This window comes from Anser anser (genome assembly GCF_964211835.1).
Source record: "Anser anser genome assembly, chromosome: 5".
Classification (NCBI taxonomy): Eukaryota; Metazoa; Chordata; class Aves; order Anseriformes; family Anatidae; genus Anser; species Anser anser.
In genome coordinates this window covers 51,735,956-51,749,212 of record NC_139725.1, presented here as the reverse complement: position 1 = coordinate 51,749,212, position 13,257 = coordinate 51,735,956, and the positions used below count along the sequence as shown (strand labels likewise).

At 39.1% G+C, this 13,257-nt stretch overlaps 1 protein-coding gene across 3 annotated transcripts in view; it reads left to right on the top strand.

Annotated features, from left to right (window-relative positions):
- The window catches only part of CLMN (calmin), a 77,774-nt gene that overhangs the window by 56,553 nt on the left and 7,964 nt on the right, over positions 1-13,257 (top strand). For all 3 annotated transcript variants that reach the window (XM_083838723.1, XM_083838722.1, XM_083838724.1), the window contains exons 5-11: positions 2,727-2,819; positions 4,052-4,242; positions 5,986-6,179; positions 7,186-7,268; positions 8,668-9,975; positions 11,038-11,222; positions 12,160-12,220. In XM_083838723.1, the coding sequence (XP_083694849.1) occupies positions 2,727-2,819; positions 4,052-4,242; positions 5,986-6,179; positions 7,186-7,268; positions 8,668-9,975; positions 11,038-11,222; positions 12,160-12,220 (2,115 nt within the window). The remainder of the gene's footprint in view (positions 1-2,726; positions 2,820-4,051; positions 4,243-5,985; positions 6,180-7,185; positions 7,269-8,667; positions 9,976-11,037; positions 11,223-12,159; positions 12,221-13,257) is intronic.

Below are 13,257 nucleotides of genomic sequence, written 5' to 3'. Positions count from 1 at the left end.
AGAGGAATATACTGCTTAGGCATCTTGACTTACCTTAACAGCAAGGCTGAAAAGCCACGTAAAAATCCACAAAGAGAACACCTACAGAGTCTAAAACAAGGATTATTTGTTCATATTATAATGTAAAAGTTCAATAGGATTAAAGGATCAGCAACCCAATATTAAAAGAAAATAAAAAGAAATGCAAGTAATCTTTATGAACTGGGTATTAGTGGCATTACTTCAGTTACTTTGAAGGTAGATGGCTTTCTTTCCTTTCATCAGGAATACTTTCGGTATTACAGATCATGTATTTATCTGGTAAACTGCTGCAGCAGCTGATCATGAGTCAAAGGCAAGAGAAAATTAAATCTGGGAACATGACATAAATGCATAATTCCAGGAATCAAAACCTTATAAGGATATAACTTTCCTGATAGTCAGTGTGGCACCACTGCAACATCACTTCCTAAAAACTGACACAGCTGTAAGTGACCCAGCAAGATCAGCCCTGTAGCTTGAAATAATTCAATCCTTTTTGATTGCTCCCATTAGAGCTTTCTTCCAAAGCAATATTGATGTGGTCTGTGTGTTGAGAGCTCTTGAAAAGTGATGAAAATCAATGGTGTCAAGAGAAGTTCCCCAGCCAGATGACAACTTATTTGCATAGTATTCCCAGATCTTTCAGAATGAGAAAGCAAGCAGTGGACTATGGCTTACAAAGGATTACAGCGTTCTTGCTGTACTGGAAGATCTTTTTATCTAGTATCTGAAATAAACTTTTACAGCTTCTCCATGATAGTGTTTAGGATAAAATATCCTGTGATCCTATTAACTCCAGGGCATGAATGCTCTAGAGGATTAAGCTTTATAGGTAAAGAGGGATCTTGTGTGTGTGCGTGTGGAGGAGCAAAGCCATGCCTAGCAGGGGATTCCATATCAGTGACTGCTGTCACTTGCTGGTTTCTTTTAATGAGCTTAGGTCTTGCTCCAGAGATGCTGCAGAAGTGCTAGTTATACCAGGGAGTCACGAGAACTCCAGTGCAGGAATGAGCATGATGTGAGGCATTAGTGGATCTCTTATGACCTCGTAGTTCTGTTCCCCAGAACAGGATGTGAAAGGTCAAAAATTTGTGCACCGTCTTCCAGGTGTTGCAGTCAGGGGCTGATGTGGCCCTAAATGCATAGGTCTACCTGGCCTGATATAGAACTGCTAAGAAATACCTTACAAGTTCTTAGCTTTCTTAACAGTTTCTCGGACCGTGCTTTCCACGCAAAGCCAGCTAAGGCCTGCTGGCAGACGAGATTTTTTCTCTCTGTTGACGTCAACGTTGTGGAGTTGCTGCTGAAGCATGTCTGGTTGCCAGGACCTCGCCAGGTGACAGTCGGGAAATTCATTGAGCAAGGCCAGGCAGGAGGAGCCTTAGACACAGGCAGCCTCTTAATTAGTTGTGCCAAAACAACTACTTTTCCATGGATTTCTTGTTTCCTTGAGAGTAAGCAGCTGGTACCTTATTGCAGGTAGCTCTGCTGGAACAGGTGACAAGCAGCAGCAAGAAAACAGAGCTTAACTGAGAACAGTCTAATGGTAAATGCCACTTGCACCCCATTTTGGACAAACTGCTATTAAAACACACTAGGCCTTAAAGGTTTTCCCATGCCAAATACTTTGGAGCTAGTAAGAAAATCTGAGCCTTGAAGTATGACAGCTAGAGGTGTCTTCTCGCTAGGACTGAAAACTGTTGTGCAGACCACTAGATAAAAAGTTATTCTGCTCTCTGTTTTTCAGTTTAACCAAGCCAGTTAGTGAAGGGTAGTGATGAAAGTGCTGGCAAGATGCCTTGGCTGCCAAGAGCTTTGAGGTTAGATATTAAACCACAATGGGTGGAACCCATCAGCAAACGCTTCTGTGGAACTGGGGCAGCAGGGTAAAGCTCTGCTAAGTGATTCATCATGTACAGAATTTATAAATAAATGATAAATGGGCTGTATGCTGGGCTTTAACTCACTCTGAGTGTCATGTGCAGTGCTGACAACTTCCTTGCTTCCTCCTTTCTCCGTGACCTTTTCCAAAAACAAGTCTGTGTTGTCTAAGAGAATAACATTCTGGTGTTATCATGTGGAAGAGACTTCAGTGTGGGAAACCCTAGAGTTTGCTTGGATTAGGCAAACTTATCCTTTGCTAACTGATTTCCTCAGAGCTCTGTGACAAGCAGTGTAAGGTGAGATAAGCAAAGAGATTGGCGATGCATAGCAAAACAGAACTGGGCAGATCCTACTACAATTTTAAGATTTTTTTTTTTATGGGAAGTGGCTTCAATCTTGCCCTCTTCCCTGGGGTTTATGTGCATTCCAGCCAATCTGTTGAAACCTAGCCAGAGGAAGACAGGAGGTATATACCTGCCCTCTGTTTTTTAAGAATAGAATCCACCGGAGGGGGCATTCTTGTTCCATGGTTGTGTGGAGGAAATGCATTTGTGGTCTTAAGACGTACAACTGGGCTCACTCCTGTTCTGCAGACTGTGCTACAGGCTGGGGAGGCTTGAGATAAGACTTGAGGGAGCACAGTGGCTGTGATCAGGGCAAATTATTGTTAGCACAAGATTTCCATCTTGCATTTTGGCTGTCTGGTCAGTGGCAGAAATGTGCTGGACATATCCAGCAGTCTCAGTTCAAGCCAGTGCATTTTTTTTGCATTTACATTTTGTTTTTTTAATTTGTCTGTGAATTTATGATCTCTTCTACAGGTAAAGCTTGTTAGCATTGATGCAGCAGAAATAGCAGATGGAAATTCCTCTCTGGTACTTGGACTAATATGGAACATAATCTTGTTTTTTCAGGTAATAAAACTCGAATATGTTAATCATAAGTGAACAATCAATTTTTTAAATTGATTTTTAATCCTAAAAAACATAATTAAGCATGCTAAACCTGAGCTTTTTTCCTCCTGATATAGGTTAATTTAATACCTGCAGCTGTTTTCATTTTATTTCATTAGACCTATTTTGGTGTGAATAGGAGGCAGTTTAAGCCCTGGTTTGACTTGGACCAGAATTAGAGCTTCAGATTACTCCTTTCCCTTCTCTCCTGTGCCTTCTCAGGATTCTGCTCCAGGTTCCCTGGATCTGAATCAACGTCCTAGATTTGGTTTCAGGTCACAGTTTATTTTCAATAACCTTATCTGGAACTGGTCCAGTGTGGTGGCAAATTCCATGCAGAATCACTGATCTCTGGGGACCTACTTACCATGGCAAAATTTCACAACTGATGTAGAGGGCCAAATGAAAGATGCTGAAGGGCCTGAAGTTTTGGAACTGATAGAACTGATCTAAACATGAAATTTGATTTCGTCGCAGGTTTAGTCAGATTAAAACAGCTCACTAATCTACATCTATTTTGATAACCTTCTGAACAGTACCAAATTTTAATGAAAAGAGAGAGATGGAGAGAGGGTCTCTGCAACTCTAGTAAGACTGTGAGGCGCACATGTTCTTTCATTCTCTTGGGCTCATTTCTAAAGTGGTTGTGGGTTTATAAAATAAGGTCTGTCTTGAAGTGGTACTGGGGTTTCTCTCTGTGGCTGAGCACTTCAAGCTGTACAATGCCGTACAACAGCAGTTTGACCAGACGGACTTGGCAACAGAAGCACAGGGGACCTGAAAGCAGCATGGTGCATAATCTGGACTCAACTATCAGTGCACACCAAGGATGGGAATCTGGTGCGGGTCACCATTTCTTGACTAAAAATGTTTCACTTGAGTGAGTCCTGCAGATGAAAGAATGATTTCAGTTAAACTAACTGAAAGACACGTTTCTTTGCTTTTTGTTTGCTATGAATATTTTCAGTTTAGTCTTAACCGATCCTGTGCTCTTTCTGTTTCCTGGGGTTGCCAGCTGGGCTGCTGCTGTTGTCATGTTGGGAGTTGTAATGGACAGGCCTATAATTACCTCTTAAAATTCAGTTATTGCCCCGTTATCTTAGAAGCATGCTAATTTGCCTAAAAACAAACATTCGGTTTTCCATTGACCTGGTGTTAAATCGAAGCGCCGTGCACTCCACCTTTTGTTACAGATTAAAGAGCTGACAGGCAACCTCAACAGGAACTCCTCCTCGTCCAGCCTGTCGTCCGGGCCTAGCGGGCCAGAGTCGGACACGTCTCACCCCAGCACTCCCAGCGTGGAGAGGAACATGTCTGTCACAGTGAAAGACCAGCGGAAAGCCATCAGAGCCCTTTTAATCTGGGTTCAGAGGAAAACCAGAAAGTAAGTGAGCGGTGTCCTAGAAAACTGCGTCCACCTGTCCTGGTGAAGCCAGATCTCATCCCTCGCCTAATGTGTGTATTACCACGGCCCAGGGCTCTTCTGCTTTTGAAGTCTGCAGGCACGAGGGATCTGCAGCTGAGTGTATCACTGCATAACTGTGTCTAAAGCAACCATCTGACCTTGAAGCAGTCTGTTGCTGGCTTCGTGACTTGAGTGTTAAACGTTAACTTGCACTAATCTGCTTGGCACCATTTAAAACAGGATCATTCCCTCTTCCCTCTCCTCCTCCCAACTTCTGTGTAGTCTGCTAGGTATCTTTCACTAAATGAAGAAATAAAACAACCACATGTTGAAAGACTTTAACAACAGCCTTTTAAATTAAGCAGCAGCCCCGAGGGATTTTCTCTGCAGAGTTGCCTTGAAGGATAGAGTTTGTATTAGAAGTTTCATTTCTTCAAAACTAAGGAGGAGAAGAGGTCAAATCTTAGATTGTTTCTTGTGAATGTTACTAGATTTTGGGTCCATTTCCATTGATCAACAAATCTCTCTCATCTTTAATAAAAAGCAATTCTTTCACCAAAGCATCTTGCTTAGTAATGCCACGCAAAGTTACTGTTGAGTTAAAATACTTTGTTGTAAGATGTCTAATGCACACATAAGTGCTTGGCATGTATTTTACATGTATTATTATCTTGAAGGGGTGACTGTCGAAGATTTTTACAGAGGGCATGGGACAAGCTTGCAAATTCGATAGCTGTATATTTGCCATTTTTGTCTGTTGATAGGTTTGTATGTCCAAATCTGCCTGTGAACACAGATGTTCTGTGTATGGTACTGAAGATACAAATTTGCTTCTTAAATACTTGGTCCTGTGGGCCACATCCCTTGGTTATCTCCAGTGAAGCTAATGGTGCTTGTTGTGCAGATAAACTTGTACCACTGATAACCGTAGTTAATTGCTGCCAATGCAGACCATAGAGGAAGTGCAGTTTTACTCCCAAAATAATGCTGATAATGTCATTAACAGGGAGGTGGCACAAGCAGAGTTAGAATGACAGAAATAAAGGCCATAGTCTTTTCATTCTAGTCAAGGTGTACAAATCGAAACATTTAATAGGAGAAAATTGTTCTTGCAACCGGGCTATTAAAACATAATTGCATCATTATAACCACCTTAACCGATGACCTGTGCAGAATTTTCTATTCTGAGGCTGCAATGACTTCATTGCAAGTTCAGTGATTGAATTTTCCTGCAAAAATTTGGACATCTAATGTACTCGTGATCTGTACATATACTGGCATTCTTTGCACCTGGCAAAGCATGATTTTCTGCTACAGAAGGCCAAGGACACAGGAAAGCAAATCATTTATGCTTATGTTTTTTAAGTACTTAAGTGTTGGCAGTCATCCCAAGCTATGGCATTAAAATGCTGGAACGCAACAGAAACAGGAGTCACACAGACATTTGGTTTTGTGAATGTTAAATGTGGTTGCTGAGTACTTGAGGCCTTTGTTTTCACTAACTGCTTCCTACAAGCAGGCTGATGTCAGTTGTTGGCCACACTGATCCAACCTATGAATCCTTGTGTTTTATGCAAGTATTTTGTGTGTTTTGAATTCCAAAGGACCTCGAATGTGACTAGTGTGACTCAACAACCTTACTTTTACCTTTGAAAATGACGATGCCTTTATTTTGGATTTCGTAACATGACTGCCATGTAAACTATATGTACTTCTGTTTAGGTACGGTGTTGCAGTTCAGGACTTTGCCAGCAGTTGGAGGAGTGGCCTGGCTTTCCTGGCTGTCATAAAAGCCATAGACTCCACTTTGGTAGACATGAAGCAAGCACTGGAGAAATCAGCTCGAGAAAACTTGGAGGATGCTTTCAGCATTGCACAAAATAAGCTGGGTGTTCCTAGGCTCCTAGAGCCAGAAGGTAAAATGTTTACATCGGTGTTGTTGGGTAACATTCAAACAATAATGCATTAATGAATATTGCATCATCACACCTACTAAAACCTCCCAGTGATTAGATTGTCGATGTGATCATTGTGTGGGGCTGAATGGTAAGAAAAATGAAGTGGTCCCTGGCTAGTAGTCCTATGCTTCCAGTCATACTTGTAAGCTCATGGGGACAGAGATCTCACCGTAGTTTTAGCTACATACACTGGTCCTGGTTAATGATTAGATGCTACGTGACACTGGTATTACTAATGGGCATTAATCACCAGCCTGCTGAGCTGAGAGGTCTCAGGGCAGTAGCAGCATTTCATAATGCCTACAGTTTACAGAGTCTAAGTGTCACTCCAGGACGAAGTGGGTGAGCTGCCACACTAGGAAAATGGGTAGATACCTATTCAGATGTATTTGCATTTCCCAGTTACTTTTCTACAATTCATATATATACTTGCATATATAAATATGTGTACATAAGCATATTTAAGCGTGCAAATAATTATATGTATATAAGTGGAGCAGCTTCTTGCACTGTTTTTTATTGAACACTGCTACACAGGTGTTAGGCCTTGACTTTATGATTGAAAGGACAGTTTGGTTATTTGTGCTTTCTTGGGTCACCTGTTAGAAGAATGGGTTCTGCTACAAACAAGTCTCTGTGCTGTCACTCGGCAAGATCACTGTCTAGTGATAGTGATATATATACTGTAAATGACATTATCCAAGTAGATGAAAAATGACCCTGTTCTGGGTTCAGTGTGTGTTTGGAAACAGGAAAAAAAATAATGTGAATAAGATGGTGAGAATTCTAAAGAGTACAGTCAACAGTGAAAAGGATACTGCCTGCTCTGATCTGTCAGCAAAAGAATAGTGTCTGTAGCTGCTATTCTCTCATCAAGAAGGCAGACTAATGTCTGGTGGCCTGTTGCTCTGCAAGAAGGCTTTAAGGCCCAGCATGCTGACGTACCTTGCGTCTGTCTCCACAGATATAATGGTGGAATCCCCCGATGAGCACTCAATTGTGACCTACGTGGCGCAGTTTCTGGAACACTTCCCCGAGCTGGAAGGGGTAAGTGTTTACTGTTACGGCACGTCACTTTTATTTGCTTGGGTATACTTAATTAAGTCAGATATTGCATTTATCTTCTAGGTTTCTTTCTGAGCTATTCAAAATAAGCCACAAGCTCAGTTTTAATTGTTCACATTTTCTGTTAAATCCAGTCAGGTGGACTTTCAGGAAGAACTCTGCTTTTAAACCTTTACATCTAATTATGGCTTTCAGAGGATAGAAATGGTTACATAGGCTCTGCTACTTTGCTATATTAGTTTCAGAATAAGGCTGAAGTTTATCCCTTCATCTATGATGATTTGTTGGACTTTAAATTTGTTTTTGACTTCAGTCTTCTCAAGTTTGAGGGCCACAATCAACCTGAATTTAGCAGATATTGTATCAGACACAAGATACCAGAGACTGAATCTCACCAATTCAGCAGTCAAAAGCACTCATTGTAAGTATGAAATAATTTACAGCTTCAAGGACCAGGGACTTAAGGCAGATCTATCAAAAATAAAGGATTGAGGAGCAGGCCTCAGCAAGGCCTGACAAAGGCCCTTTGGAAAAAGAGAAGATCAACTTAAAGAGTAATTAAAGAGTATGACACTGAAAACTGGAGGAAAAATTAGAAGTCCGAAGAACTTTAGAAAAGATCTGCATACGTTGAAAAACTGTTCTGGAGGCTGCTCGTACTTCTAGGCAAACCTAGTTCAGCATAGTCTTTTTGGTTTGAAAGGGTTCCCAGAAGACTCAGTGTCCCTTGAGTATTTATTTATTTTTTTGTGCTTGAGTACATGTACATAAATCATGGTTCCTACATTAAAGGTATTTCTTCTTATTCATTGACTGAAAATTCCTCTTGGTATGTATTTCATAACTTACAGAATTGGTGGACATTACTAAAGCCACTGGAATTAAAATTATTAAAATAATCTGATCATGATTATTACATTAGATGAGCATTAAGATTGGTTGGCATTAAGACTTATGGACATTTTAATGGGGAAAGAAAAAGCCTATTTATTTATTTATTTTCAATGCAGTCTATTGGAACTGAATAATCTAGTAGATGAATATGTTCCATAGTAGATGTAGTTGATTTGGGGATTGTGTCCCAAAAAAGCCAAGTCAGTTGTCTCCACAGGTGCAGCAGGGAGAGATGAATACGTTAACAACTGAGGAGTAGGCTTGTCTGCGTTCTAATCTTCCTGTGCAAGCGGCTTCTTCATGTTGAGCTTTGTTCAACTCACTTGGCTTGCCAAATTTGCTTCCCTACTTTCAAAATAAACGAGTCATTAATTGGCCATTCAAAAGGTAATGGGGTGGGTGATGGGCTAGTTACTGTAGCATTTGGGAGAAGTAAAATGATACGTGAGGTATGATTTGTTCTTTAATGGTGTATCATCACTTATAGGAAGACTTTACAGATCCTGACAAGGAGCTTCCAATTGAGTCCACGTATGTTCACATCAAAGACACACCTTCAGAAAAGGAAAGCAAAATCTTGATTTTAAGTGAAAGTGAAGAAAACATGTATACTGTTAATCATGAAAGGAGTCACCCTGCTCCTCCAAAGGTTCATATTCATGACACCCCTGAGAGAATCCTGTCAGAAACCGCTCCTGAAGAATGTAATGGCAAATCGAGTCAAGTGTTCGATGATTCACAGGAAACCTCGGAAGAGGAGCCTCAAAGGCCTACCTCGCTGCACATTACAGGATCTATCCGTTTTGAATCCAATTCCTCCCAGCAAGTGCTTAGTGATAAATTGATGCCAGGTGAAGGGGACATGTCTGATGACCCACTGAAACAGAATGATGACCTTTCTCCAGCTGTTCTGACAGACCAGAAAAATTCTGTTGACTCTTTTGAAGACTACTCCGAAGAATTAACTAAAGAAACCTATACTGAATACGACAATGAAACTAAGAGCCTTTCAGCCAATACTTCTTCTTTAAGTCCATTGTCCTGGACTTCAGGTATACTTACAGATGAATCTATAAATAAAGTAGAAGAGAGCAAGCCCCAAACGTCAATTCTTTTACCAGAAGATACCTCGAAACAAGAAGATACGCATAAGTATGTTCTCCATCTTCTAAATGAGGAAGTACTGAAACTGCCAGAAAATGAAGATACAAAGCAATCGCCTGTCTTTGAGACAACAGAATCTAACCACTGTTCAGTGAATGGTTCTAATCTCGAAAGCCAAGAACTATCTACACCGCTAGAAACATCTGATGACTCTCTCTCCGATGTGCCCAAAAATGCAGAGGACCTGGACAGCTACGATGAAGATGAGTCTTCAGCGGAAGTGCTACCCAGTTCTTCAAAAGTATCAGTAATACCCCATGATCTCTTCTATTATCCACATTATAATGTTCCCATATCAGCAGTTCTGGATGCTTATGTTGAGCCTTGTCTTGAAGGTTATGATACTGAAAATGAAAACTCTTGTGAAACAGTAACGGATGTTTTACATGAGGAGGGGATACCGGCACAGGACTACTTGGAAGATGCTCCAGAGCCAGGCTTAGGGAATAAGCTAGGAGTTCCTGCATCAGAAGCGGATACTGAGAATGGAGAGGAGGAAACAATGGATATTAATGGTCACGGGAATTCTTCCTATGAAGAAGTACTATTACTAGTAGAAGAATTAGAAAGTGAAAAAGATGGCCAAAAGGCCACCAGCAATGAAGATACCACGATTCTACAACATTCTGAGGTATTTCATTTTTTATTAACTGCATTTCTTTGTGCATATATGGGGGGACTAGTATCTGAACTGAATGGCTGCCATTTCTTTTCATTTTGCATGCTCTTTGGAGAAATATGTAAAATATACTTTGTCTTCTGTCCCGTAACACTGTTTGCCACAGCCCTCTACTGGAATGAATGGAATTGCAGCTTCCTGAGAAGATGTGAAATTATCAAAAGAAAGAATAAACACAAACAGTACTGCAGAAATGTGAATTTTACTGATGTTTTAAAATAATTTTGAAGCTCCTGTGTAATCCCTGGGTATAAAAGATTACCACAGAGAGTATTTTTTGAAAATAATTTGTAATGAGAACAGGAAGCAGTGTTGTTGATATAGAAAGGATACAGTTAAAGGTATATTTTGTCTGAATCTGAATAAGTTTGTCTATGAAAACAAACCAATTTGAGTAGGTTAAGTCACGTGGATAAAATCAAGATTTATCTATACTGCAGAAGGAGGGAGAGGTGATTTTGGGCAATTATTCGTGTTTTGGATTTAGGCAAAGTGCAGCATTGTATTTATTCTTGTATTTATTCTTGCAGACACTGATTTTGAATTGTCTTGCACATTTTCCAGCGTAGCAATTTTAGTCAGAGTTTTTCTGGAAGGAGTGTCCATTTAAGTGTTTGTATGTCACTCTATTTGTTGCTTAGACTTGTTTTGATCCTGGCAATTATTAGGGTAATGAAGTCAAATTTCTGTTATCTCCAACAGGCTAATTTGAGATAGATTAAAAAAAAAAAGTCTTAATGGATTACTTCAAAGAGTCATGTCATGTTGTGATTTCTTATGTAAAAAGAACTGTCAATTAATTGCATGTAAGTTTAACTGGTGATATTTTATAGCTCAATGTATCCAAAATGCTTTTCAAGATAATTAAAAAAAAAAGTTTTTATCTCTTTTGTGACACCTTCAATCTTGTATGACACATAATCTAGCATCTGAGTAAGCTGTACCACTAAGATATTTGGAAGGGTGGGGAATCAGTCTTGTTGTCTAACACAAAATGTTTCTTAATTTCAACAGGCTGTAGATTTCAACCATCTAGATGATTTAACAACAATGGGAAAGATACTGAAAGAAAGTAGTAATAGGGAGGAAAAAAACAAAGATATGATAAAAGCAGAAGACTTACAGATCTCAAAAGTTGGGACTACTACTCTGTTACAAGATGAACTGGAAGAAATTGCTAATTGTCATGAATTTACCAGGTATTTCACATTGACTTTCTCTTAAATATATATATGAATGCCTGGGCTTCTAAAGTGTGCCCTGATGTTTGGATGTTGAAACTGGATGTTTTTTGTAGACTTCCTTTAGGAGCATTGTATTGGGTCATTGGCTTCCTCCTGTGTTTCACTTAAACATATCAAGCGATTTAGTGCCAGTGGGACTTGATCTGACTTTGCTGTACAATCTTAGCTACACAAAACCAACTAGAATCCCAGTGCATTTTGAGCATGGCTGTGTTGTAAACGTTTTTTCCAAGGGAGTGTTTTGCAATGTAGATGAAATAATGCACGTGCATTGTGATGCCATGTGCGAGCACAACACTGCATCATTCCAATAGATATTTGTTGGCCTTTTTTCTGTCTGAAGAAGTGAATGAGACACGCTGCTAATTTTAATCCATTCACTTCTCTTCCCTCTTACATTCTAATTTAGTTCTTAGGTAATGCATTTGAGTGGGACATGAACTATCATTTGTCAATGCTTGTCACTATAGCACTCTAATGCATTTGAAAGTATTTGCTTAGAAAAAATACATCTCCTTTGTCAGGCTTTCTGTTCCCTGCAATCTGTCAATTATAAGTACACAACCATAGAACCTCACTTAGCTGTAAGTTTCACTTAAATCTATATGATGTCAAAGCTGCAAAAAACATATCAGATACTATTTTCCAGAAGAGATTTAAATTTGAGCATTGGGATTTTTTTTTAATCAAAAAAGAATTCTAAGATTTTCCCAAAGCTATTGTTTATAATGTTACTGATAAATTCAAATCTATATTCTAAAACATACAACAATGAATGTTTGTGGTTTCACATAATCTAAAACTAGCACGTGCAATTGTAGTGGCTCTCTTTGAACTCAAAGCAAAAATTAGCTTTATAAATTAAAATATTTTGCTTTTACATACATTTCAGGACTAGTGACAACGATTCCAATATTTATCTCCGAAAAAGGTTTCCTAATACTTCTGAGAAGGTAAGTGGAAATTTACCTTTCTATTGCTATTTCACTATTTCTCTTAAACTCCAAACGGTCAAAGACTGTAAAAGGGTCTACTCTCTATATGTTCTATGATAACACAAAAGCCCTAAGACTTCTAAGAATTTTAGTACTAAAACCAGGAATAACTTAAAAGCTTTATTGAACTCTTCAAAATAAATGTAATTGAGCCTTACTGAACCTTGAGCAAACCACAAAGGACTACTTAAAATTCAAATTAAATATATTCTAATTTTGAGGTTTACTTTGTCATAACTATAGTTGAAATATTTCACTTCTTTGAAGCTGCCTTTACTTGCAGCTCCAATTTCTTTTAGTTTGTTCACTCACTGTATACATGTAGGCATCCTGGTCACAGCCCCGCAGAAATGCTGAGAGTCTCTTGAAATGCACTTTTTACCAAAGATTGGGCTTTTTTCCTCTCCTTTGTAGTAGTAGTGTATTATCTTATAATATATCATATATATATATATCATATATACGATTATCATATCATATATATATATATAAATAGAATCAGCTAACCCTTAAATAAATGTAGTTGTAATGTGAAACTGTATCCTTAATGGCAGATGTAATTCATATTGATTTCTTGAGAACATACTCCATGACTGAGCTCTGGATTTTTAACTCAGAAAGGCTAGCAACAGCAGTCTGGGCATGCTGAGCAAGGATAGGAATATGTCTCTTTTCAGCACAAAATAAAATTTGGACCTTCTTGGAGTTATAAAGAAATGCTGCCACCAACGTTCAATGAAACTGATGATTCACGCAGGTGTTCTGATTTTGCAATGCTGTAAAAGAAAGGTATACGAAGGAGGAGAGGTTTTTTCCTTTTCTATGTATATACTAGACTGCAGTGGTGGATGTATGGGTGCAGAATAAATTCAGAAGCACACTTTCATTTTATTTGAGTAAACATTAGACATGTTCTGCATAGAATGCACACAAAACTACCATCTTTGTGAGACAATGAACTTTTTCTCCCCTCCCCTCCCCTCTCCTCCCCTCCC